The 25,718-nt window shown below is 38.9% G+C and overlaps 1 protein-coding gene across 1 annotated transcript in view; it reads right to left on the bottom strand.

Annotated features, from left to right (window-relative positions):
- VAV3 (vav guanine nucleotide exchange factor 3) overlaps nucleotides 1-25,718 on the bottom strand; it is a 357,055-nt gene that overhangs the window by 159,576 nt on the left and 171,761 nt on the right. Inside the window, exons 5-12 of the mRNA XM_035017895.1 lie at nucleotides 21,580-21,688; nucleotides 19,745-19,837; nucleotides 17,455-17,523; nucleotides 15,267-15,370; nucleotides 13,835-13,934; nucleotides 9,611-9,706; nucleotides 6,498-6,566; nucleotides 3,715-3,801 (exon numbers count right to left, since the gene is read on the bottom strand). Of these exons, the coding sequence (XP_034873786.1) occupies nucleotides 3,715-3,801; nucleotides 6,498-6,566; nucleotides 9,611-9,706; nucleotides 13,835-13,934; nucleotides 15,267-15,370; nucleotides 17,455-17,523; nucleotides 19,745-19,837; nucleotides 21,580-21,688 (727 nt within the window). The remainder of the gene's footprint in view (nucleotides 1-3,714; nucleotides 3,802-6,497; nucleotides 6,567-9,610; nucleotides 9,707-13,834; nucleotides 13,935-15,266; nucleotides 15,371-17,454; nucleotides 17,524-19,744; nucleotides 19,838-21,579; nucleotides 21,689-25,718) is intronic.

Genomic DNA, 25,718 nt, shown 5'->3' with positions numbered 1-25,718 from the left:
GGGGGGGGGGGAATCAGAGGGGAGACGAACCATGAGAGACTATGGACTCTGAGAAACAAACTGAGGGTTCTAGAGCAGAGGGGGGTACGGGGATGGGTTAGCCTGTGATGGGTATTAAAGAGGGCACGTACTGCATGGAGCACTGGGTGTTATACGAAAACAATGAATCATGGAACACTACATCAAAAACTAATGATGTAATGTATGGTGATTAACATAATTAAAAAAAAAGAAATAGGCCCTCATATATATGGTCAAAGGATTTTTGAAAACAGTACCAAGATCATTCAATGGGGATAGGGTAGCCTTTTCAACAAAAGATTCTGGGAAAACTGGATATGCACAGGCAAAAGAATGAAGTTGGACCCTTACCTTATACAGTATACTACATTGATCAAAGAACTAAAAATATAAAACCCTTAGAGGAAAACACAGGAGCAAAGTTTTATGACACTGGATTTTGCAATGATTTCTTAGATATACCACCAAAAGCACCATCAGCAAAAGGCCAATAAGTTGAAATTCATCCAAATCAAAAATTTTATGCAAAAGATATTATCAACAGAGTGAAAAGGCAACCTACAGAATGAGAGAGAATACTTGCAAACAAAACATGTGACAAGAATTGATATCCAGAATATATAAAGAACTCTTATAACTCAACAACAAGCAACCGTGATTCAAAAATAGGCAAAGGACTTGAATAGACATTTCTTCAGAAAGATATACAAATGGCCAAAAAGCATATGAATAGATACTCAATATCCCTAATCATTAGGGAAATACAAAGTCAAAAGCATAATAAGATACTCCTTTGTACCCATTTGGATGGATATTTAAAAAAATAGATAAAAAAGAAAAGAAAAGAAAAGAACAAGTGTTGTTGAGGATGTGGAGATATTGGAATTCCTGTGCATTGCTGGTGGGAATGTAAAATGGGGCGGTCACTGTGGAAAACAATATGGCTAGTCCTCAAAAAATTAAGCCTAGAATTACCACACAATCCAGCAATTCCACTTCTGGGTAAATAACCAAAAGAAGTGAAAGCAGGGAGTCAAGCATATATTTGCACACCCATGTTCACAGCAGCATCATTCACAATAGCCAAAAGGGGGAAGAAATCCAAGTGTCCATATACAGATGAATGAATAATCAAAATGTGGGGTATATACAATGTTATATTTTAAAGCCTTAAAAAGGAAATTCTTTTAAAAAAATCAAATTCTGATACATGCTACAACAAGGATGGACACTGAAGACATTATGCTAAATATGCCAGTTATAGAAGGACAAATATTACATGATTCCACTTATATGAGGCACCTAGAGTAGTCAAATTCACAAAGACAGAAAGTAAAATGGTGGTTGCCAGGGGCTGGGAGGAGGGAAGAATGGAGAGTTAGTGTTTAATGGGTACAAGGGCTTCAGTTTCACAAAATGAAGAGAGTTCTGGAGATGGAAAGAGGTGATGGCTGCCCAACAATATGAATGTATTTAACATCACAAAATTGTACATTTAAAAATGGTAAATGTCATATATATTTCACACACACACACACACACACACACACAATGTTAAACAGCTGTCCAGACAATATGCTATGGAATTACAAAGAGAAAGTAATAATGGGAGATTAGGGAAAGAATTATTTTAGTTGGATCTTGAAGGAATAGGAAATAATGGGAAGACATCCTAGGCTTTGATATTACCATCATCAAAGGCAGAACGATAAAAATGTACGGCAAATTAGAGACCTTACAACACAGCAGGAGAGCCACAAAGTATGTAGGCAGGTACTAGCTGGAAGAGTTCAGGAAAGTAGTTTAAGACCAAATCACTGAGGGCTTTAAATATCATGCTAAGGAATGCTGACTGAATCTTGAAGGCAACGGCAAATGCTGACGAGGCTGGGAAAGAGAATGAATCGAGAAGTCCGCCATCTGGAAACACAACTACGTGAAGGAATGGACGGAGGCTTCGGTGACTGAAAAGTTGGCAGATGAGGTCCTGAAAGGGGGACGTGACTGTACATGTGAAAAGATGTTGCAGAGAAAGCGGCAATAAAATTGCTCGACCAAGAAAAGTGTCTTTCTTTCACACGTGCAACTCTATTTTCACCACCCACAGCTCCATCCAGGCCTCCAACTCTTTCTTTTTTTTTCTTTTTTTTTTTTTTTTTTTAAATTTTATTTATTTATTTGACAGAGAGAGACACAGCGAGAGAGGGAACACAAGCAGGGGGAGTGGGAGAGGGAGAAGCAGGCTCTCCGCCGAGCAGGGAGCCCGACGCGGGGCTCGATCCCAGGACCCAGGGATCATGACCTGAGCCGAAGGCAGACGCTTAACCGCCTGAGCCCCCCAGGCGCCCTTAGACCATTTCTTTTTTTTTTTTTTTTAAGATTTTTTTTTATTTATTCATTTGAGACAGAGAGATACAGAGAGAGAGAGAGCATGAGCAGGGGGAGTTGCAGAGGGAGAGAGAGAAGCTGGCTCTCCGCCGAGCAGGGAGCCCGACGTGGGGCTCGATCCCAGGACCCCGGGATCATGACCTGAGCCGAAGGCAGACACTTAACGACTGAGCCACCCAGGCGCCCCAGACCTAATGATTTCTAAGGCGCCCCCTCCAACAACTTGCTGACTGGCCTGCCTGCTAGAAGGGTTTTCTTGAAATGTAAATCAGAATGACTCTCCTAGAGAAACCTTTACAAGCTTCCCATTGTAATCCCAGTAAAACCCCAGCTCAATGCCTTGGCCTATAAGGCTGGGGGAACACAGTCCTCCCACCCACCCCCCTCCCACCTCAGAGCCCCTCACTCACCCAGCCACTCTTGCCTTTCAACCTCTTGAACACCCCCAGGTTCTGGCCCATCTCTGGCCATTCCACTTGCTGTGGCTTCTGCCTGGAATCCTCTTCCCCAGGTCCCTGCACCACTGGATTCTTCTTATGCTTCAGGTTCAAGAGGCAAAGGACTGAGACGGACTTTTTCTAACCATCTCATCTAAACGAGGACTCTCCTTAGTATCCTCTGCTGCCCCACCCTGTTCACAGCATGAATCTCAGTAGAGCATTTTTATTTATTTTTTTAAGATTTTATTTGAGAGAGAAAGTGAGCATGAGCAGGGGGAGGGGCAGAGGGAGAAGCAGACTCCCTGCTTAGCGGGGATCCCGATGTGGGGCTCGGTCCCAGGACCCTGGGATCATGACCTGAGCCGAAGGCAGACACTTAACTGACTGACCACCCAGGAGCCCCTCAGTAGAGTATTTTTAAACTCTCCTGTTACTGCCTCCTCAACCATGAGACCATGCTGTTCATAGTTACAGCCCCTGCCCCAAGCAAAACATCTGGCACTCAGCAGTCACCCCGTAAATATATATAAAATGAATACATTAACAGGAATCAGCCATGAGTATGTGTGGGATAAGGGAAAGAAAAGAAAAAAATGAACTCCAGTGTTTAGAATTTGTACAGCCAGGGGAAGAGGCATAGTGTGATTAAAGAGAGAGGGACAAGCAAAGGCAGAAAGTCCTTGGACAATGACACACATATCACAGGTGCCACGAGACATCCGTGTGGGTGCTGCCAAACAAGAATCAGAAAAAAAACCTATGACAATGGAAACTTCAAGGTAAACTATCTTTTCTTCAAAAACAACTTGTAGGATGTCCTCTGATTTGTGAGTTAGGGAAGCTGGATAGCAGGATAATTACATACCAGATTTTCTATAGAGAGCTGAAACTGTTTAATTTCACGAAGGGTCTCATTATCTCTTTTCACTTCATTCACATATTGTGCCAAGTCCTAAAGAATAAAGAGAAGGGTACAAAAAGAAGTCATGATAAGACTGGAGAAGAGATGAAAACTGTTTGAAAGAAAACACATCATTAATTTCATTAGCGGTAAAAGTAATCACCATAACTTTTAAATGACAATAAGATGAACGTCCAATCAATCAAAGCTGCAACTCAAAAGCAATTTTAAAATGTCTGGAGTACAGCTGGGAAGACTAAAGAGTTGTCATTTACCACACCTCTGAGAAGAGCAAGGATAAAAAACAAAAAAAAATCTGCCACCCTGCAGAACAAGAGGAAACTAGGTCAGGAGAATGCAAATTCCAAACACGTTAATAACTGACCTTGGGAGAATCACATTCTTACACGGGTTAGAATAAGGTCAATAACACAATAATGAAGGATTAGCAGGGAGAAAAAAGGTAACTAAAAGTTAGACAGTGAGTCCAATAGGACTGTTTTCTGCAACCAGTTGGTGTCTTAGTTCCTGAGAGCTTTCAGTCAAGCCAGCCAGTTCAATTTTAAAGAGTTAATGAAGGAGAAGCAAAGGAGAGGAGAAAAACCTCAGAGCACTAAAACGAATTAAAAGTGAACAAACAATGCTAGACACATTTCTCCACGTGCCTTCTTCTCCTACTTTAAAATGTCTTTTCATGTATTTGAGGAAACATTAGCTAATCTCTCCATACTGTAAGTAGCTATTTTTATTATATGTGCTCTAGATTTTCCTGTTTTCTGGGTTTTCTTTTTTTCTCCACCCTCTTAAATTCATCTGCAACAGCAGGAACAGAACTCGGACAAAAAGCAGTTCCTAACTTTGTTCTAAATGAAAGTCTGACTTTTCATAGGATGTATCTATAAATGATTTTTTTTAAAAATTGGAAACTTGGTATGACTTTGGAAAAGAGTAACGAATAATTGTGTGATGGTTCCTGGCAGGCTACTGAAATCAGCTAAACAGCAGAGCCAGCACTGACCCCGGCACAGGGAGGCAGAGAAACTGTTAACCTCGTTCTGAGGTACAGTCACATTGGCGTTTTGTTTTGAGAACAAATGTTTGCTTGTTTTAAGTTAGGGGCAAATATTCCTTTCATAGTCAACATGCAGCACAATGTAGAAATTGGGGTGTTACAGATTGCCCAATATGTTTAAAACCCTGCTTTTATCTACTTGTAGCTCTTGATTTTCAGATTTACCTAAAAATAGAAATAGTTTTCACCCAGACTGAAATCCACATGTGCTGATGCACAGTATCCACGGAGGTCAACGTGGCAGATAGCCTCACTTGAGGAAAATAAGTCACACCAGTGTTCTGAGGTCACTAGCTGACCTGCTGCTTACACAAGCCAACAGTTTTCTTTCTTTCTTTCTTTTATTATGTTATGTTAATCACCATACATTACATCATTAGTTTTTGATGTAGCGTTCCATGATTCATTGTTTGTGTATAACACCCAGTGCTCCATGCAGTACGTGCCCTCTTTAATACCCATCACCAGGCTAATCCACCCCCCCACCCCGCTCCCCTCTAGAACCCTCAGTTTGTTTCTCAGAATCCATAGTCTCTCCTGGTTCATCTCCCCCTCTGATTTCCCCCGCTTCATTCTTCCCTTCCTGCTTTTTTTTTTTTTTTAACATATAATGTATTATTTGTTTCAGAGGTACAGATCTGTGATTCAACAGTCTTACACAATTCACAGCATTCACCATAGCTCATACCCTCCCCAATGTCTATCACTCAGCCACCCCATCCCTCCCACCAACCCCCACTCCAGCAGCCCTCAGTTTGTTTCCTGAGATTAAGAATTCCTCATATCAGTGAGGTCAAACGATACATGTCTTTCTCTGACTGACTTATTTCATCCATGTCGTTGCAAATAAGCCAACAGTTTTCTATTAGTAACCACAAAAAGAATGTGAAATAAAACCATTATATTAAATCATTCCCAGTGGTTATAAAAGTTGTCATACTTTCATAAATAACAAGTTATTTTAATACACCTCTTGGTTTTATGTATCTTTGTCTAACAATTAAATCCATGCAAGGATATCTATTTCAGTTAAGAATATCCAGTTCTCTGGGGGCGCCTGGGTGGCTCAGTCAGTTAAGCACTTGCGTTCAGCTCCAGCTCAGGTCATGAGCCCAGGGTCCTGGGATCAAGCCCTGCAACTGGCTCCCTGCTCAGCGAGGAGCCTGCTTCTCCCTCCCTCTCTGCTGTTCCCCTGCTTGTGCTCTCTCCTCTCCCTCTCTTTCTCTCAAATAAAATCTTAGATATAGATAGATAGATAGATAGATAGATAGATAGATAGATAGATAGACAGACAGACAGATAGATATCTCTAGTTCTCTGGGGTGCCTGGGTGGCTCAGTCAATCAAGCGTCCTACTCTTGATTTTGACTCAGGTCACGATCTCAGTGTTTTGAGATCAAGCCCTGTGTGGGGCTCCATTGGCTCCGTGCTCAGCTCAGGACTCTGCTTGAAGATTCTCTCCCTCTGCCCCTCCCCCGAATCGTACACACTCTCTCCCCCTAAAATAAATAAATCAATCTTAAAAAAAATATCCAGCTCTCCCCACCAAATACAAAACTATACAAATACTTATATATTATATCAGCATATCATACATATGTATTAGCAATCTGTAGTCTGTTGTTTTTAGGCAGGAATAAAAAATACAAAGAACTTAATGATACATTTGCCTTACCTTCATTGCATCAAGAGCCAATTTCAGATTTGCCTTCTCCATAGGATCAGTGGTATGTTTGACCAATTCCTATTTGGAAGATACAGTTCAGTACTATTTTCATCAATTAAAACCAAAATATAAGAAAGAAAACATTTTTTAAAAATAAACCATTTTTATCACTATTTGCACCATAATGTAATAAATCTGATGCAACTTAACTAGGTTCTATTTTCATAAAAAAATCTCAAACTGTAAGACCAACTAGACACCAAAAGAACAGGAGACAATGGTTGGAAACACTTTCCTTTCAAAGATGAACCTGAATTCTATCCCCTGCCATTACACTGACATCCTTCCCAAATGTCATGAAAGATCCCATCATTGCCAACTGATTCTGATGACTACTCCTCTCCCTTGGCTTCAGGGACATTAGGATTTTTTTGTTTGTTGCTATTATTATTGTTGGTTAGTCCATCTTAAATTTTCTGCCAATTGACCAGTCTTTCATACTTTCTTCTTTATCTGTACCTTCGAAAGTTACCATTCCCTAGATTTTCACCTTAGTCTTCTGTTATTCTTAGTGTACCTACTCTACAAATCCTATCACAATCATCTCCATAACATCAACACTCACCTTATAAGACAATCACTCTCAAAGGAATGTGCTCAAACCCAGAACTCACGCCTGAGTCCCAGACTCTTCTGTCCAACTAAACAGTTCCACCTGGGTATCTCACAAGCCCATCTAACCCAACAATTCCAAACTTAAGGCACCTTCACCCACAACCCTGCTCCAGTTCCCGTTTATGTTTTATTGAATGATGGTACCTCCATCAATGGAATCACCTAAGCCAAAACCTAAAAAGTGTCCCAGGTGCCCCTCTCCCATACTATGTTCTGGTGATATGGACTTTGATCCTTTCCCTGGAAACCATCCTCACTGCCACTACTTTGGTTCAAGTCCTTACTCTTTTTCACATGGGTTATTATAAATTGGCTTCTGACTTGTAGCCTCTCTGGACTACAGTCTATTCACTCTATTGACATCAGAGCTAGGTTTCTAATATATAAATCTGATCCTGTCTCTACCCTATTCAGATTTCTGTGATGCCCACAAAAGCTTCAGATTGTCATCCATACCTCTTAGACCCTGCATGGTCTGAATTCTGCAAACCTCTCCCAACTTCTCTCTCCACTCTACCCAAACAATCTATATTCTATTCACATTAAATTAACTGCAATTCTCAAAATACATTCTAATGTCTGATCCCATTAGACATGCTGTTTGCTCTCCTTAGAAAGCGCTTCCTCTTTGATGCACCTATTGAACCTCTTACTGTTCCCTTCACAGCCAGTTCAAGAATCACTCCTCAGTGAAGCTTTCTAGGACAGAGGCCTCCTTAAGTCCCCAGCCTCCCCAGGCATAATTAACTAGGCCTTTATTTGTACTACCTCCATACTTTCTGTATACCTATCACATTGTATGGTACCTAGAAGCGTACGTTTCATTTTCCCTATCTAAACAGTAAGCATTATCAGTGCAGGGAGACATGGGCTGTTTTATACCATGAATGTCTAACACTGTGTGTTGAACAGGGGAGCCGCTCAAAAATTTTTGCTGAGTGTAGCACAAGTAGCGTTTCTACTTTTAAAGAGGACATACAGCCATCAGGTTTGCTAAATACAAGAAATTTGTCCAAGTAATATTCTTTTACTCTTACTTTTCCTTTATTAATGATAGTAAATTATGCTCAAAGTTCCAAATCCTCCACTCTCAAATATTCTAAATTTATAAATCTGTGATTTCAAACCATAAAGTATTTCAAAAATTATTTCCCCACTAAAGTATAGCATTAAGTAGGAAATGTTCAAATTCATACATTAATTCAACAAATGTCTAAACGTTAGACAAGTTCTACTTTACACTGTCAAGATGGGAAAACATTTCTAGAATTTTTATCTCTATGTGTTACCCCAAATAAAAATTTCCCTATTTTAAAAAATCATAAAACTAAACATTCTTTTGAAATTTAAAATATAAAACAATCGAAGAGGGATTAAGAAAAAAGTCTGAATTTCAAAAAGGTATAGTCATATTTTAAACTTTTATAAGTCTCTTTAGAATTTTATAAATGACCAAAATAGATGTTTCTTGAAAACTGCACCTTTTAAATTCTTCAATTGATACTGACTATACCAAAGTTACAAAATAAATTATTATCTTATTTTGGACATGTTTTTAGTTTCGTGATGTCTCAGAAACTGATTGCTTAAGTCCTCATTATTTTTTCATAAAATCCAATTTGATTAAGTTGCTTTGAGTTTAGGTCTTATAAATGTTTTAATGCATTTTTAAGAAATAATCAGGGTTTGAATTTTTCTGATTTCTCAGTAGAACAAAAATAGAGATGACTAATAATTTTGCAACTACAGCTCAAGGAATTTAATATACGAGATGTTAAAGCACAGCAGACTCAAAATTATATTTCACATACAGGTAGTAGATCTTTTTAAAATGACATTTCACAAGCATCAGCAGAGTTGACAGACTAATACTGTAAGACATTTCCTTGGAGCAGAACTAATGAGCCTCCTGGTACAGCTATCAAATTAAATTTATAAGACTCTCCACCCTCATTAGAGGACTAACTGTGGAAACCATAAGCTTTGTGGTTATAACAAGAATCACTTCAAAATAAATGTAGTCTTATTATAATTCACTATAGCAGAAAGCAACATGGAATGTGACAGAATTCTTTTTAGTTTATGGTTATAAGGCAAAAGGTCCAAAACACTTAACCTGCCAAAAATCAGGGGTATTGCAGCACTCAGATTCTAATAAATGATTCCTGCTAACCAAAGAAGACTTGGTTAAAGGGATCTTTTCATTTTGCCTTTTTTTTGGGGGGGGGGAGCCAGTTCTGTTTGAAGGACATAAAAAGTGACTTTGCGGAAGATACAGAATCATCTTTGCTAAAAGAAAAAGTTTCCAGCTATTCTGTTATTTCCCACTTAGCTAATCATTGAAAAATCACAATGCACCAAAGAGTATATGGAGCATAACTGATGCTTCACGAATACTTTGTTAAATGAAAAATGAACAAATAAACTGACAGTTTTAAGTTACATACCTGGAGGAGAAGGTGATACTTTAAAACACGTTGCATAGGAACCACAAGCAAATCTCGAAGAGTGAATTTTCCATTATTTGCTCTTTTGGAACATTCCTAATGAAATGTTTTTTAAAAACTTTTTTAAAAACTTTGTTAATTTTATCAAAAGAAGTCATAAAGCAAGCATTAAAAGATGCAGAGGCCATAAACAAAACTATTATATAATAAATATCTTGTTATTTTCCTTCTTAATAATCCTTCCTGAAAAATAGAAAGTATCTAATTAAAAACCAAAAAGACAAACCTTGTAGCATTTCAACTCCAAAATGATTCATTAAGCAGAACTATTTTATGCATGAAAATTATTTTCTCTAATGGCCCTCTAGGGTCTTCTTCTACTTACCCTTATAGTTCCACCTTCTACCAATCACGGCCACCGCCATCCCCGGCCTGTGGGCCCAGCATCAAGAACGAGTCCCTACTCATCAAACCGGCCACGTGCCTTCCTCATGGGCATGCCTTTTGCTCATTCTGTTCTCCCCAACCACCATGTGCTTGGTCTAGTTTCCAATAAAATTTATCATCCTCTTCAAGAACTATACATCTAGGCCTTTTGTGATAATCCCAATCAAAATTGTGCTCTCTCTGTGCCTTGTGGGCATTTTAACTGTTGTTGTACACAGTATCTTCCCCAATATACCGTATCTTTTACAGCTTTAAGAATCTAGTACTTGCTTAATAAATACTTGTGAAACTAAATGAAACGGAATGATTGACTCCAAAAATTTGCTAAAGTATAAACCCATTATTGGATTCAAAGTTTCAAAAGCCTATTTTTTTTTAATCTCATACTCTCCTTTCTTAAAAGTTTATCTAAAAATAGTATTGACTTGTGTCCATTCTTTTGCCATTAACTATGACTTTGAGGAAAGTACTCTGAACTATCAAAGCGTGACTTCAAATCAAAGCTTGGCTGTGTAACCTTGAACAAGTTGCTTTTCTGATTTTACTGTTTCTCACATATTTTTATGACCTAGGTGTAAAAAATAAAGTTCCATAAAATTATTATTATTAGTGAGAAACTAAGTCCAAAATCCTCAATTGCATATCCCAGACCAAGGAATTTTCCAGTTCCTAGAAAGAGTTGCATTCAAGAAAATACTGCTTTGTTCATGAGTTTGTTTTCCCTTTGCCCACACTTAGCTTTTCTGGCACACGGAAGGATATATTATCAGGACCTATAAAGTAAACACCATTAGCTCTAATGACCGTAGTGACTTAATGAGTATTTGACTAGAGGTCTCAAGCAAGAACTGGGGACACATCTGGACAAGTTAGCTCATGTCTTGTCAATTGCTGCAGTTCACTGGGAAGAATAACTATTTCAACTCATTTCCTGCTTCTACAGATTGTGGAGAGTTCTGGATCATGAGTCTCAAATAGGAGGTTAAACTGTTAAGATTATTATAATGAATGAGTCTCATCTCCCTAGCTGCATTTTAAGCTCCTTGGAACTGAGGTTGTATCTTACACTTTATATATATATACCATCTTAACATAGTGTTAGGAAGAGAAAGGTTATACATTTAAAATTCACTTTGTTATGTTATAGAAGTCAGTTTAAAACTGTGGGGGAAAGAATTAGTTCCTTGAAGTTCTAAATTACAGGCTCAGGAAGTAAAAAAACTAACATTGCTGGCATTTCCTTCAACCGGGGAGGAGTCTGAGTCTGAGGTTGTGAAATACTTATTAGCATTGAAAGTAAATAAAGGGTAGAAATGAGTCTTCCAAAACATCCAATCACATGCTTAGATGAACTCCAATTCTAACTGAGAAGAAAATAAAGGAATAGGGATGAGCTAGCTTACAGGACAAGACAAAGAGACTCTGTCACATTTTGCCCTATGTTATCTTGGTTCCAAAGTAGAAAAGAAAAAAGATAAAATCACCAAGAGCAAAAGTAACCACAAAACTGAAGACATGGGGTGCCTGGGTGGCTCAGTCGGTTAAGCATCTGACTTTCGATTTTGGCTCAGGTCATGATCTCAGGGTGCTAGAGTCTGCTTAAGATTCTCTCTCCCACTCCCTTTGCCCCACCCCCCCACACACACGCTTTCTCCTAAAAAACAACAACAACAACAACAACAACAAAATACTGAAGACATGAAGGAGGCAGAGACACACAGAGAATAGGGCAGCTTTCCCTTTATCATGCCAGCAGTTGCAGAGGACAGTCCCAGCAAAGAGTATCTGTTGAGGTGTCACAGTTAAGTGTCTGATTCAATACTTGCAAATCAGGGCCCTGGTCAGAAGTAGTGACTTTTTAGGCAAAAAAGGACAGCCAGCAGCCCGTTGCCCTGAGCCTTTCAAACTCAGCCAGAGGTTCTCTCTTTCCCTCAGACAATGATCATACAACAATGTTCCTAGAGTCCCAGAGTATGTCACAGGCAGGACATTGACCATGACTCTGAAGGAAGGGAGAGGAACATCTAAACGATGCTGAGTATAATGGAGGTTTGACTGACGACTTGCAGACTCCTATCTTGAGCCAGAGTTTTATATCTTTGTTAAAAAACAAACAAAAAAACAGCTCTAATGGTAGCTCTGTTAGGAACCAGTTGTGTAAGTTGTCAAGTTTTGTCTTACCATCATATTTTAATTTGAATCAAGATAGCTTATAGCTCTATGCTTCTGAGGTTCTGTTCTCCCAAAAGGAGCATGAACCCTTTACACTAACAGGGTTGTCAGGGTATAAGTTAGTAGTGACTCAAGCCACCAGCAGGTAGAGTCCGCATCATCAGAGGATTGTAAGAAGGGGAAAAGATCCATGATAGTTAGTATGGTTGCTTGATAGCCTATTGATAGGTAAACTTTCTAACCAATATTTTTCCATTATGGGTGTTATGAAATCACACCAAATGCTCTAAAGCAATGAAAGAGTTCTAATTTGAAAATCATGTGCCTCTTTTTTCCCTCTCATCACCTGACCTCACTGCTAAATTGAACAAAGACAGCAAAGGGGACACTAGAGAGTCAACTAAGCCAAACACAGCCATTTAAGAGCTGACTATGTATCTCTACCCAACATTTAAGAAAATCCAAACATATGGGTAATATAATTGGGACAATAATTCATATAACATATAAATAATCTTTTGCAAAAGTTCTTTGAAAGTACACTCTTCTTGTGAAAAAGAAATGATATACAAAAAAAAAAAACCCCACAATCTCCAGGTTTATTTTCCATTGCTACCATGTGCAATGTTTATTCTGGCCTACTCTCCATTTCTCAAACTTTCCCAAATCATCTGGTCAGAATGCTCTCCATGGAACCTCACCTGTCAAGACTCACTCCATTCTTTGGTGACCTAACTCAAATACTACCTCTCCAGAGAAATCTCCCACATTCTACCTGTACTGACGTAATCAGTCTTACTCATAGAGCCCTATTACTGCTTGTCACATACGACTTAATCTTACTTGTGTCTGTCTTGTCTTCCCTCTTACGGGCAATATTCATGCCCCTTTTATACACCTGACCCTAAATGTCTTATATTTTTAATAACCATTTTTAATCTACATGTACATTATCTCCATATATCCTACTTATCCTGTCCCTCTTTCTACCTAGCTGACCCTGGGCAAATTACTCATAATCTCTCTGAACCTCAGTGTTCTCACCCATAAGGGAAGAAAATTAATTGTACATATCTCACAGAGTCATAAGGATCTAACGAGATAATGCATGTAAAACACAGAGCCATAAGTCGTAGATTTTACTACTGTTATATTATTACAAACACATTAATATTTTATAGAGCTAACTATGAAAATATTTTATAAAGTTGACATGAAATTATATTTAGCATACATGGGGAAATTTATTATCGCACTGATCTTGAAAAGAAATATATCTACTTTTGTTCTTATTCTTTTTTGGGGTATGGTTGGCACAAAACGTTTCCTTAGTTTCGGGTGCACAACTTAGTGATTTGACAACTTTATACACGATGCTGTGTTCACCTCAAGTGTAGTTGCCATCTGTCTCCTTACATCACTATTACAATATCACTGACTACATTCCTTACACTGTGCCTTGTATTTCCATGACTTATTTATTCCATAACTGGAAGCCTGTATCTCCCTGTCCTCTTCACCCATTTTGCCCATCCACCATCTCCTTCCTCTTCTTTAAGGTTTATCTTACTTTATTCCACAACCAAACAAAAAATAAACAGGTACCTCTAATTTCAGTTTCACATCTTCTTTTGTCTTAGAAATGTTGTCTAAACTAGAGATGGCCAACTCCACTCCACTGCAGTACTGCCCATAAATAACCAGCCTGAAAGGGAGAGAGATTCGTAAGACAAAAAAAAAAAAAAAAGCCAGAATAAAGTGGAAAGGGAAGAGGCAGAATTCCCATCTATTTACAACCACAGTTGGGGGAAATCAGAGCAAATCTCACCTGTCCTGTGTCTCTAACTACCTACGTGACCCTGGGCAAACTACAAGTCATCTCTCCGAACCTCCACTTTCTCATTTCTTTTAAACGCACACCACACGTGCAGTCACAGAATAAGGGTCACTCACATTATGCTATTAAAAGGGCTAATTTTTATTTCTAAATTTGAATGGGATTAATTCCACGTACATCAAATTTTATTTCTAAATTTGAATGGGATTAATTCCACGTACAGATTTTACAAACTGGCTTAATGACCGTTAACATCAAGTACACATGAATGTCACAAAAACAAAATTAAAAATTTCTGTTTATGTTCCTATTAAAGATCAACTTTTTACTATTTATGCACACTCCAAAACAGTTTTACTTTACACTACAATTTTATTTAGACTCCATTCATTAATAAACCTCCTGCTCTTTCCTGCTTTTTAATTAAGGAAAATACAGGGAATGAATGAGAGGCCTGAAAATTGGGAATGAATGAGAGGCCTGAACGGTGCCAGATGGAAGAGAATTCGCACTGCATGGAGTCTGAGGCCGCTTCAGGAAGGGGAGCTGTGGAGTAATACAGATATTTTACAAAAAGGTTGGGTAATTTATTGTTTCTTTTAATTCTCCATTGGGGGGAAAAAAAAACTACTAATGAGTTCATGTTTATCCAACTGTCGTTGATGCAAAGCAATCCATTAGCCACTTCTTAGCACTAGGAACTCCAGTGCTTGATTTAAAAAGAGAGAATGACATTTTAAGTGAAATTTCTTGGTACTTTAACACACATGAGTCGGTCAGAAGATTTTTTTTTTTTTTTCAAACTTAGAAGGGAAAACTGCCTTAAAGAGAGAATTATAAAATATGGGAGTGGGACCAAGCACTAGGCACCAGCTAATATACTCCTAACATTTACAGATGGAGAAAAGGAGGCTCAGAGCATTAAAATGACTTCCTGAAAACTACAGAAATCAGGGGTAAAGGGTCTGATAAAGAACCTGAACCTTCTGACTTGCAGTGCAAAACTCTGGATCCTTGTTTTTGTTTTTCCCTTTTTTTTGATATTACATAAAGAGCTCAAACTACTACCCTGAGATTAACTGTCCCATGTTCTAATTACTACCTATGCAATATCTTAATAGTTACTTATGAGCAATTTTAATACTAACCCTCACTATAATCACAAAGTGATAGCCGCAACATTTAAAAGTTAAAAGTTACCTTTCCTTGTAGTTAATGAAAACTTGATACAAGTTCTGGTCATTTTTATTTACAATGGAATCATGAATCTCTTGCATTAGGTTCCGATGAACTTTTACAAGCTCCTTAGGAAAGAAAAAAACAAAAAAACATGTCAAAGGAAATTATAAATCAGGACCAAAAAAAAAAATCACCCAAACTGAAAATCCCTACAGTTGCTAGACTTGTCTTTCAAAGATATGTTGAATGCCCTCAATATATAAACATGCTACCACAGATAAAGACAGGAGGAAGGGGAGGAGGGAAAGGGAAGTGAGAAAGGGGAGAAGGGGGAAGGAGAGAGAAGAGGAGAGAAGGGGAGGGAAGGGGAGGGAGACAGGCCAAGTGCATAGAAAACAGTACTTTCAGATCAGACTTGAATCGTCAGTGTCCTGGGGGGGGGGATGGAAATTATCTCACTATTTATTAAAGGGTAATTTATTCCTTATATAAAAATATGTACAGCTCGGGGCGCCTGGGTGGCTCAGTCGTTAAGTGCCTGCCTTCGGCTCAGGTTCAGATCCCAGCGTTCTGGGATCGAGCCCCGCATCGGGCTCCCCGCTCAGCGGGAGGCCTGCCTCTCCCTCTTCCACTCCCCCTGCTTGTGTTCCTCCCTCACTGTGTCTCTCTCTGTCAAATAAATAAATAAAATCTTTAAAAAAATATATATATATACAGCTCATTTTCATTATAATCACTCTAATTTTTAAAATAAAACTATCCAAGTGCTTAATGTTTTATTGACAGAATAAAGTAATGACTCATGTCCTTGGGACATAAAATTGTAGATTTGCACTTTGGTCATTTAGTGGTGTCCTGGTGCTAAGCTTACAATAATCACACTAAATTACTTGAAACCAGACAACTAATGGCATAAATAAAGAGCAGATAAATTGTACTAGGCAGTTTGCTAGAGCAACTCAGAAGTCAGAATTCCACCTTTTCCTGATAAGCAAGTAATTTTCAGTCAGACAGTAAACAACACGTCACAGCCAGGAAATGAGGAAATTCTAATCAAAGTGCCAATTCTCCCATTATCCCTTCCCTGTACCTTGGTGCCCACACTGACTTCACAGCCAAGCCCTTTCCTTAGCAGGGTGAAGGAAACGGGAATATGTTGGCTCTGTCATTTTGTTGAAGAGTATGTTAAAGCTGTAAGATTAAGGACTGTCAAATGCATCCTATGTTACAGCGACAGCAGCGAGGTGGTTCAAGAGCCTCATCTTCCGAGAATATGTGATTTGCTTTATGCTAAATGTTCACCTGATACTGTGACTTTTTTCTTCCTGCTATGCTATGAATCAATGAGAATATCTTTTCTGGCCAAAATCAGGGACAAGGACAATAACCCGCAAACTGATGCACATAGACATTGAACATGACAACCAAAATAGTAGGGAACTTCCAGGTGAAATAAGCAAACTTGTGCTGTTTAGTGTATCCATGAGCCATCTATTAAAACCCAAGCCAGTTTTAGAGGTTTAAGAACTTGAATCTTGCCTACTATGACCTCACTGGGCACAGCATTTGGTTTGTTTCAATGCTTCTAGGTAACTATCCTTTAAGATTATAAGGTAATTGGAAGGGGCTCTGAAATTCAAAATGCTTACATAAATTTGAAAAAAAAGCTCCTCACATCTAACCACTAAAATGGACTCTTAAATCATAAGGAAGTAGTGCATTTCAGAAATGGGAGTTAAGGTTAGTACAACTGGAAGCAGAAGCAGAAAGCACCACAGAGCAGAGGCCAAGGAAGTGGAGAAATCAATGTCCATAGGATGGGGTTGAGGTGACAGGACAGCATCTATAGGATGGGGCTGAGGGGCTGGACTAGCAAGACATCAGGGAGCGGACCATAAGGGGGCTCCCACAAGACAGACAGCGGCACCAGGGATTCCTTAACTTAGACTACCTCTTCCTGACAAGCAGTTAAGGATAATACATGAATCTTATCCATGCATGTTCAGCTTGCATCTCAACTGACTTTGGCTGAAGATATGACATATCCTTTATTTCTAGAAAATAAGGATATAAGAACTCAGGAGGCAAAAAATAGAGTTAAAATTCTTCAAGAATACAGGAAAATATTAAATAGGAATCTGGAACCCAATAAGAAGATAGGGATTTTATAGAAGTATACCACAATTTTAGCTAGCATATTTTTACTTACAGGAATGTTGATGAATACTGAGTCAAATTCTGCTGCTGTCAGAAATCTTTTTAGTGGTGCCATGAAATACTACAAGGATAGAACAGAATAATTAAGCACAACTTATCCTAATAATAGTTTTTCATCAACAAATAATATTTATTGAAAGTCAATTGTTTATCCATATAATGAGTACCAAGAAAAAAGCAGATACTATTTTCTCTATCTTAAAGATTTTATACTTGAATAGAGATATAAAGACATAATACAAGTTAACATATTTAAAGTATAGACTAAAAAGTTTCAGCAATAAATACTTCTGAAAGTAAGAAAAAAACATTATTGGCCAAATGGGGGGGGGAGGCAATATTTTGGAGATACAGGACTGATAAAAATATCCCTCAAATGCGTTATAGAGATTCTAGGTCCCTGAGATCAATTATGTATTTGTGCAATTTATGGATCATCCCCTTCATTCTTTGAGAATTTTAGTTCTTGGCCTGCCATCTTACTTTCCATTACCACTCCACTATCCACTTCTGGCAATCTCAGTATCTGTGCAGATGATCCTCCCAATAGCCTGGCCTTTCAGTTCCTTGACTTCCAGTAATCTTGTGTTCCATCCCAGCTCAGCTCCCTACTCTGGTGGTCACATCCCAAGACCTTCTCATTAGCAACAACTGCAAGGCTCTATAGCATTAATTTCAAGCAATCAGCTCTCTGACCATTACCCCCTACTTTGACAGCTCATTCCTTCAAGGACTTCTTCAACCCCATTGGGTCTGCCCATCCACTGAACAGCCTATGTCTCTCATGTCCTCACTTCCCTTCCTACCCAGTTTACACTCCATAAACCATCATAAGAATCACTTCTCTGCATATACCCTTACTCTCTACTCTCCTCTTCCACTGTGCTTTTCTGGAAGAAGAAAAAACCTGGTTAAATTTAGCTTGCTATGGACGTTGTACCTGACCTAAGAAGTTAAACATGAACTAGACTGATAGTCTAATTTTCAATTGAGCCTGGGATACTGCATAATCCTACTACATTCCCCTAATCAATTTACTCCCACCCTCCTCCCAAACAACTCTTCCACACCTTCAGCTCTTTTCCTAAATGTCCAAAACTTTCTCCTGGTTCTCCTTTTCCTGACCTCTAAATGTGGGAGTCACCAGAGGTGGCCTCAAACCTCTCCTCTAGCAGCATCCATTCCCTAGGTGAATTCATTCAGTACCACAGCCTTATAGATTCCTTTGCATCATGCTAACGGCCAGTTCAACTTTTCCCCTTAATGCCAGCCTCATATATCTAACTCCCTCCTCAGCACAGCCCCTTGGAAACTGAGACGTATTGTAAATTTAGTATGTCCCAATAGACTCATGATTTCCAAACCTGTCCTCCCCATCTCAGTGACAATCTTCACCACTCAGGCAGTTATTCATGCTATAAACCTAGCACTCCTGATTGCTCTCTTTCTTAGACATCCTTCATCTAATTCATCATCTAATCCACTTGGCTCTACTTGCAAAATTTATTCAGAATCTGACCATTCCTCACCAGCTCTACAAATACTATCATGTTCTGTCAATCCAATTACTGCAGTAGCCTTCTAACTTTTCTCCCAAGAAGTCAGAACGAGCTCTGAAAAACTTACATTAGATCACGTCCCTTCTTCTACTCACCCAGTCCACCTTTGAGCTAGTGTTCTCTATGCCCCCCACAGGATGCGGTGGCTCACCAGCTCCCCACGCTCACTGCTTCTCTTCACTCATGCTGCTTCAGCCACCTGGGCTACTGCTGTTCCTTGGAACATGCGGAACACGGTCTCATCTGAGGGCCTTTCTCCCAGGAACTGTCGTCTCTGGGATGTTGGCACAGCTTGCTCCCTCAATTCCCTCAGCTGTCTGTCTTTAATGTGATCTTACCACAGACCTTCCATTATCACTTTATATAAAATAAAACCAACCCACCTCCATCACTCTCTATCCTCTTTCCCTGACTGATTTTTCTTCAGAGACTTTATCACCACCTGGCACACTTATTTGCTTAAATTATAAACTCTCCCATAGGAGAGAGAGTATCATGAGAACCACAGTTCTGTTGTGTTTCCTGCTATAGCCTTGGTGTCTACCACCGTGCCATTCCAAGATTAAGAAATCAGTAGCTAGTTGTGGAAGGAATAAATCTGCTTTGAGACCTTTAAATCCAAAGTCCTACTGAAATGTAGAAAACACACAGTAGACATAGTGTCTTCTATATTAACTATAAAGTGCAGTACTTAGGTATTAAAAACAATACCTGATAACTTACTTTTTCTATTGACTCCAATGTTTCTGTGTATTTTTCTTCTGTCTGCTTAATTTCTGCTAGGCAGCAACTTCGTACGTCATTTTCTGGACATTTCTGCAATTAGATTTATCAAAAAATTATTTAATCAAACATATATGTTAATCTCTCTGGTAGTCAAAATCACAGACTTTCTTAAGCTTTCCATTCTCATAAAACACATAACTGGAAGATATATTTATTGCATTTACGAAGTATCTGTTAAAATTTTGAACCATGTAAATGAAACAGTTTTAAATAATTAAAAATAAATTTCTGAGTACAGACACTCTTTATACTGAAAACATCACTTTCATTATTTCATCTATTTCATTATTGAATCTGGAAACATCACACATGGTGTAATATAGTTTTCTTAATGTACAGCATACAAGTGCTTTAGAAATACTTGCAAAATAACAAAAGGATATTTGATAGATAAAAATCTTAAAATACTTTTTTAAGAGTTAGTATCTTGGTGTTTGGCTCACCTACTAGTGTTAAGATTGGAGGTATTAAGAGCATAACATGAAGATCAAAGGTATGCGGGATCAGATAGAATTGGGTTTGAGCACCAGTTTTTCTGTTATTAGCTTGGTATTATGAACAAGTTACCTATTTTCTCTGTGTCTCAGTTTTCTCATCTACAACACAGAGAGAATTATAGTTCCAACTCCAAGGAACTGTAGATAACCTGGTAAAGCACATAGCACCCTGAGGAGTATACAAGAAGGACCCTACGCATTTAAATGATCACTGCTGTTAACCCTGTCTGGTATAAACAACCCGGCACTGTTAGCTGAATGAAGAACTGCCCTTGGGAAACACACTGAAGAATTTGCTGGTACCCAAAGCAGATGATGATTCTAGGAGATACAGATGATACCCTGTCACCTAAAAATACTCAAAATCCTGCCACAGGCAGCCTGTCAGCTCACAGTGGGTTAAAGTGCATTCATTACATTTACCAAACACAGACCAGGTAACTTGTTTCCTTCCCATGGAAGCTACTGCTCCCTATATGGGGCACTGGACAAACCTCCAGCCTTTTATTAAAGGCAAGACTATAAAGAGAGTGGAGGAAATCCATCAAAGCACTAAAAAAAAAAAAAAAAAAACCCTAAACCACCACCCAGCTTTTGTATAAAAAAAAAAAGACTACATTAATGAAAACCTAGGCAACTGACCATTTTTTTCAAATTACAGGTGAGAAAAAAATTCAAAGTAGTTCTTTCTGTTTTAGATATTTTAATGGCAGATAAACCATTGTGGGCTCATACTGACTATGACGATATGTGAAACTAAGTTTATAAAACAGTAAAAATTCTAGGAGCCCCTTTAGTGAAACAAAAGAAAAAAATACTACTTCTTCTACCCCTAACAAATATGAAGAAATATTCTTTAACATATGCTTAATGCTACATCAAATTTAAAGAAGATTTAACTGCTTGGTAAGAGAAGATTTCCTTTCATGATAATGTAATTTTGTGATTCCCTGGAATTCTGTTCTATTGCCACTCTGCCACTATTTAGCTGCGTGGCACATCATTTCTCTCTCAGACTTGCTTTCCTTACAAGGAAAATTAAAGGACAAGACCAGAGATTCCCTGTGGTTGTTTTGAACTGCAAAATGTCATGTCCATGTGTTTCCAAATGCAGGAAGTCAATTATATAGTTAAAAGGTAGCAAAGGTAAAAAGAAAACAAAAAACTATTCCAGCAGAAGTTACATAAATAATTATATGAATCAGTCTTGTAAGGAATCACTGTCCTAATAAAATACTCAAAGTAACTTGAAACATAAGGCAAGTGGGAGCCTACGGGTTGATGTGCTTCCTCTGCTTTCATTAAGTCCTCATAGACTTCTCCACCTTCATCTTCCCCATAAACACAGTCGTAGAGACCTTCTTCATCTTCTACGTGTGTTTCACTGAAACAAAGGGTAGGATACTCAGGTCATTTTCTGTTATGCAGTAAATGCAATAGCTACATACAGCCTAGTAGAAAATCCAGAGAAAAAATATAACAGGACTCACGGAAAGAGTCCAAGGCTTTACACTACAACTTTCTCCCTCTTAATGAGGACAATTCCCAACAACAGAATCCACCAAGGATGGCAGTGACAGCTAACATTCACTGGGTATTTATTATGTACACGCACATAAACGATCACTCTGCATACACGATCTCACGTAGCTGGCCCAGGCCCAGTATTCACTGTGTTATCAGGTAGGCATTATTATTTAATCCATTATAGAGATAAGGATGTCGAGAGAACTAAAGTTTACTTATTTGACTTGCCCATGAAAACACAGCTAATCCGTGGCAGGTCCAGATTTAAAACTGAGCCTGTCTTACATTCTAAGTGTTCTAATCACTCTATCCTACTGCCCCCACTTTTCCTATTTCTAGGCCTGAGGCTGCTCATCTATATTAATGGGTCTGATATGGGAAAGACAGGGAAGTTGGGGAGGATCTCATAGTTTATAAATGGTCTTTTAAAAGCAACATTTTATGCAGGGATCTGGTGGTAACAAATGTTTCAGAGAACTCTGCTCTGAGAAAAATTTGTCTTTGGGTTAGCTGTCCATCCATTCACTCACCCAGCAGACATTTACTAAGAACCTACTGAGGTCCATACTCTTTGGTGCTAAGAATGCATAGATCAAGAGGATCCAAGGACTCTCCCATAGTCTAGTGTAGAGCATAGCATGCCAACATGTAATTCTAGAAGTGCAACAGAGCAGATGAACTCAGAATGCATGAGCGAGGGAAAGAGTAACTCTGACTAAAGAAGTCAGGGAAGGCTTCACAACAGATACTACAACTGAACTGGATCTTGAATATATTTATCAATTTATTCAATAGCTATTTGCTAAATGAGTACTACTATGTTCCAAGAGATATGGCTGCAGACGAGGCAGACGCAGTTTCTGCTGTCGGAGGTGACACATAGTCACTGGAAAAAGGGAAGGAACATTCCAGACAAAAGATACCAACACTTGCAAAGGCAGAAGGTCTGAAGAGCCCAGCAATGTCAAGACTGTTGTCCCACTCAGGTAAGTGAATGTAAGCCCCAGAGGGAAAAGCTAAAACCAACCTGTGAAAGGCCGTACACCCTGTAAGCACAACCTTACGTGGGCATTTGGAACGCAAGAGGGGGTTTTCTATCAGGGCAGAGTGGAGGCAACAAGAAGACAGTAAGCCCAGAAATGAAACCCTGTGGATAAGAGATTTTTGAGAGCCATAACTAGAGTAAAGGCAAATGAGGAGAGAAACAGACTTCAGAGACCATGTCAGGTGCAGTCAACCAAACTTGGCGACCAGTCATAATTAGGGAGAGGGGGAAAGGAGTGAAGGAGGCTACTCAGCTTCCTACTCAGTAAGACTGGGCAGATGCTAAGTCATTAGCATATGGTAATTCCAAAATTACCATACTGAGGGGTTTAGGCAGGCAACCCAACCAGAGAACAGGGGGGAGTTAAACCAGTCTGAACATTTTCTATAACACATCAAAGGATAGGAAGGTGTGATGAGTCCATGAGGGAGTGGTGATAAGGAATAGTAAAGGAACAGGCTCTGCATCAGAAGAGATCCTGTTCAACAAGAAGCTAGGCTGTGAAATCCATTTCCCTGCTACTCCTAATCCCAGCTCCACTGTCTTTGACCACCACTCCCACCCCCGAAAGAACACTCATCTTGCTGAAGTGTTGCTCTTGACTATTTCCCATGAGGGTAGAGGCAAATGCTGTATGAATACATACAGATTTTTCTTTTACCATTGTAGGAGATACGACACTTAAAGCACAAGCAACAAGATCAAAAATAAACAAGTTGGACTGCATCAAACTAGAAAGTTTCTGCACAGCAAAAGAAACCATCAATAAGGTGAAAAGACAACATATGGAATGGGGAAAAATGTTTACAAACCATCTATGTGAAGAGGTTAGTATCCAAAATATATAAAGGACTAATACAACTCCTATAACCACAACAAAACAACCCAATTTAAAAATGGGCAAAGGACCTGAATAGACATTTCTCCAAAGATATATGAAGGGCCAAAATGTACATGAAAAGATGCTCAACATAACTAGTCATTAAGAAAATGAAACTTAAACCACATGAGATACCATCCCATGCCTGTTAGAATGGCCATCATCAAAAGACAAGAGATAAATCCTGGTGAGGATGTGGAGAAAAGGGACCCCTCATGCACTGTTGGTGGGACTATATATGGGTGCAGTCACTACGGAAAACAGTATGGAAGTTCCTCAAAAAATTAAAAATAGAAATATAATATGATCCAGGAATTCCACTTCTGGGAATATATATATCCAAAGGAAACAAACACACTAACTCAAAATGAAATCTGCACCTTCATGTTCAGAGTAGCATTATTTACAATAACCAAGACATGGACACAACCTGTAAGTCCACTGATGGATGAATGCATAAAGAAGTTGCAGTATATATATACACACAATGGAATATGATTCAGCATAAAAAAATGAGGAAATTCTACCAATTGCAATAACATGGATGGACCATGAGGGCATTATGCTGAGTAAAATAAGACCAAGAAAGACAAACACTGTGTGATCTCATTTATATGGAATCTAAAAAAAAAAAAAAAAACCAAAAAAAAACACCTCCTTGTAAAATAGATCAGACTTGGGGAGATCAGAGATGGTGGAGAGGGGGAGAGATAATTGGAAGAAGGTAGTTAAAAGGTACAAACTTCCATCAATCAGGTAAATAAGGACTAGGGATCAAATGTATGACACAATGACCAAAGCTAACACTGCTGCACGGTACAAAGAAAAGTTGTTAAAACAGTAAATCTTAAGGGTTCTCATCACAAGGAGAATTTTTTTTAACCTTTTCTTCTTTCTTTTCTTTTAATTGTATCTATATTGGATGGATAGATGTTAGCTGACCCTATTGTGGTAATCATTTCACAATATATGTAAATAAAACCATCATGCCATACTCCTTAAACTTACACAAGGATGTATGTCAATTATTCTCAATAAAACTAGAAAAAAGTTTTTAAAAAGAATTGTAGGAGTGACACACACGCATGTGTGTATGCACGTGCATGTGCGCGCGCGCACACACACACTCAAGATTGGGCTAAAATGCTTTGGGTTTTGTTATTCAATCCCATACTAAGACAGCTTTTCTTGCTAATAGTTTGGTCAAGACTTCCTGACCTGCATAAAATGAGCGGGGGGTGGGAACGGTGAAGGAGGACTGTGAATTCTTCAGATGGCCAACAAATCAACAATAATCTACATTACTTTTTCTGTGTCTAGGTCATCTATATATGGCCGTGACTAACACCCTGATCATAAAAGTAGAAAAAGCAGACACTGTGCAGCCTAGCCATCTCACACCCTCTCCATTCCATTCTGTGTCTGTTTCTCTCCATTGTGAGAACAGAATGATTCCCTCTGCAGTAGGGAGGAGGCCAGTGTTGGTTCTAAGGGCTTCCCTTGGGGTGATTTCACCCCTGAAAGTCAGACTTAAGGATATGAGCCCATAGAGATCATAACAAAGCTAAGACTGAAAATCAAAAGCAAGCAATTGTAGGAATAACACCACGTTTGGACCTTCAGCCACCAGATGGAGAGTTGCAGCAGGTTGCATCTCCCAGAGCGTGAGCTGGTGTCTTAGGGCAGCTGACTCAGGAGCCCAGGTTTCTCCAGACTTAGCTAGGGGTGCATCCTCTCAGGATTTATCCTGACATCAACACAAAAAGACGAGGGAAGGCTATGAAAATTAGTAAGTATAAGTGACAATTGGTGGGGCTTAAAAAAAGAACATCATAATAGCCCTAGAAGTAATATATTCTTTTTTAAAGATTTCATTTTATTTATTTAAGAGAAAGGGGGGGGGGAGTGGGAGTGGGAGGAGGGGAGGAGGGTGAGGGAGAGAGAATCTCAAGCAGACTCCAT

The sequence above is a fragment of the Mirounga leonina genome, unplaced genomic scaffold (genome assembly GCF_011800145.1).
Source record: "Mirounga leonina isolate KUSES-001 unplaced genomic scaffold, KU_Mleo_1.0 Mir_173, whole genome shotgun sequence".
Lineage (NCBI taxonomy): Eukaryota > Metazoa > Chordata > Mammalia > Carnivora > Phocidae > Mirounga > Mirounga leonina.
The sequence above is the reverse complement of the archived record's forward strand: the minus strand, read 5'-3'. Positions and strand labels throughout refer to the sequence as shown.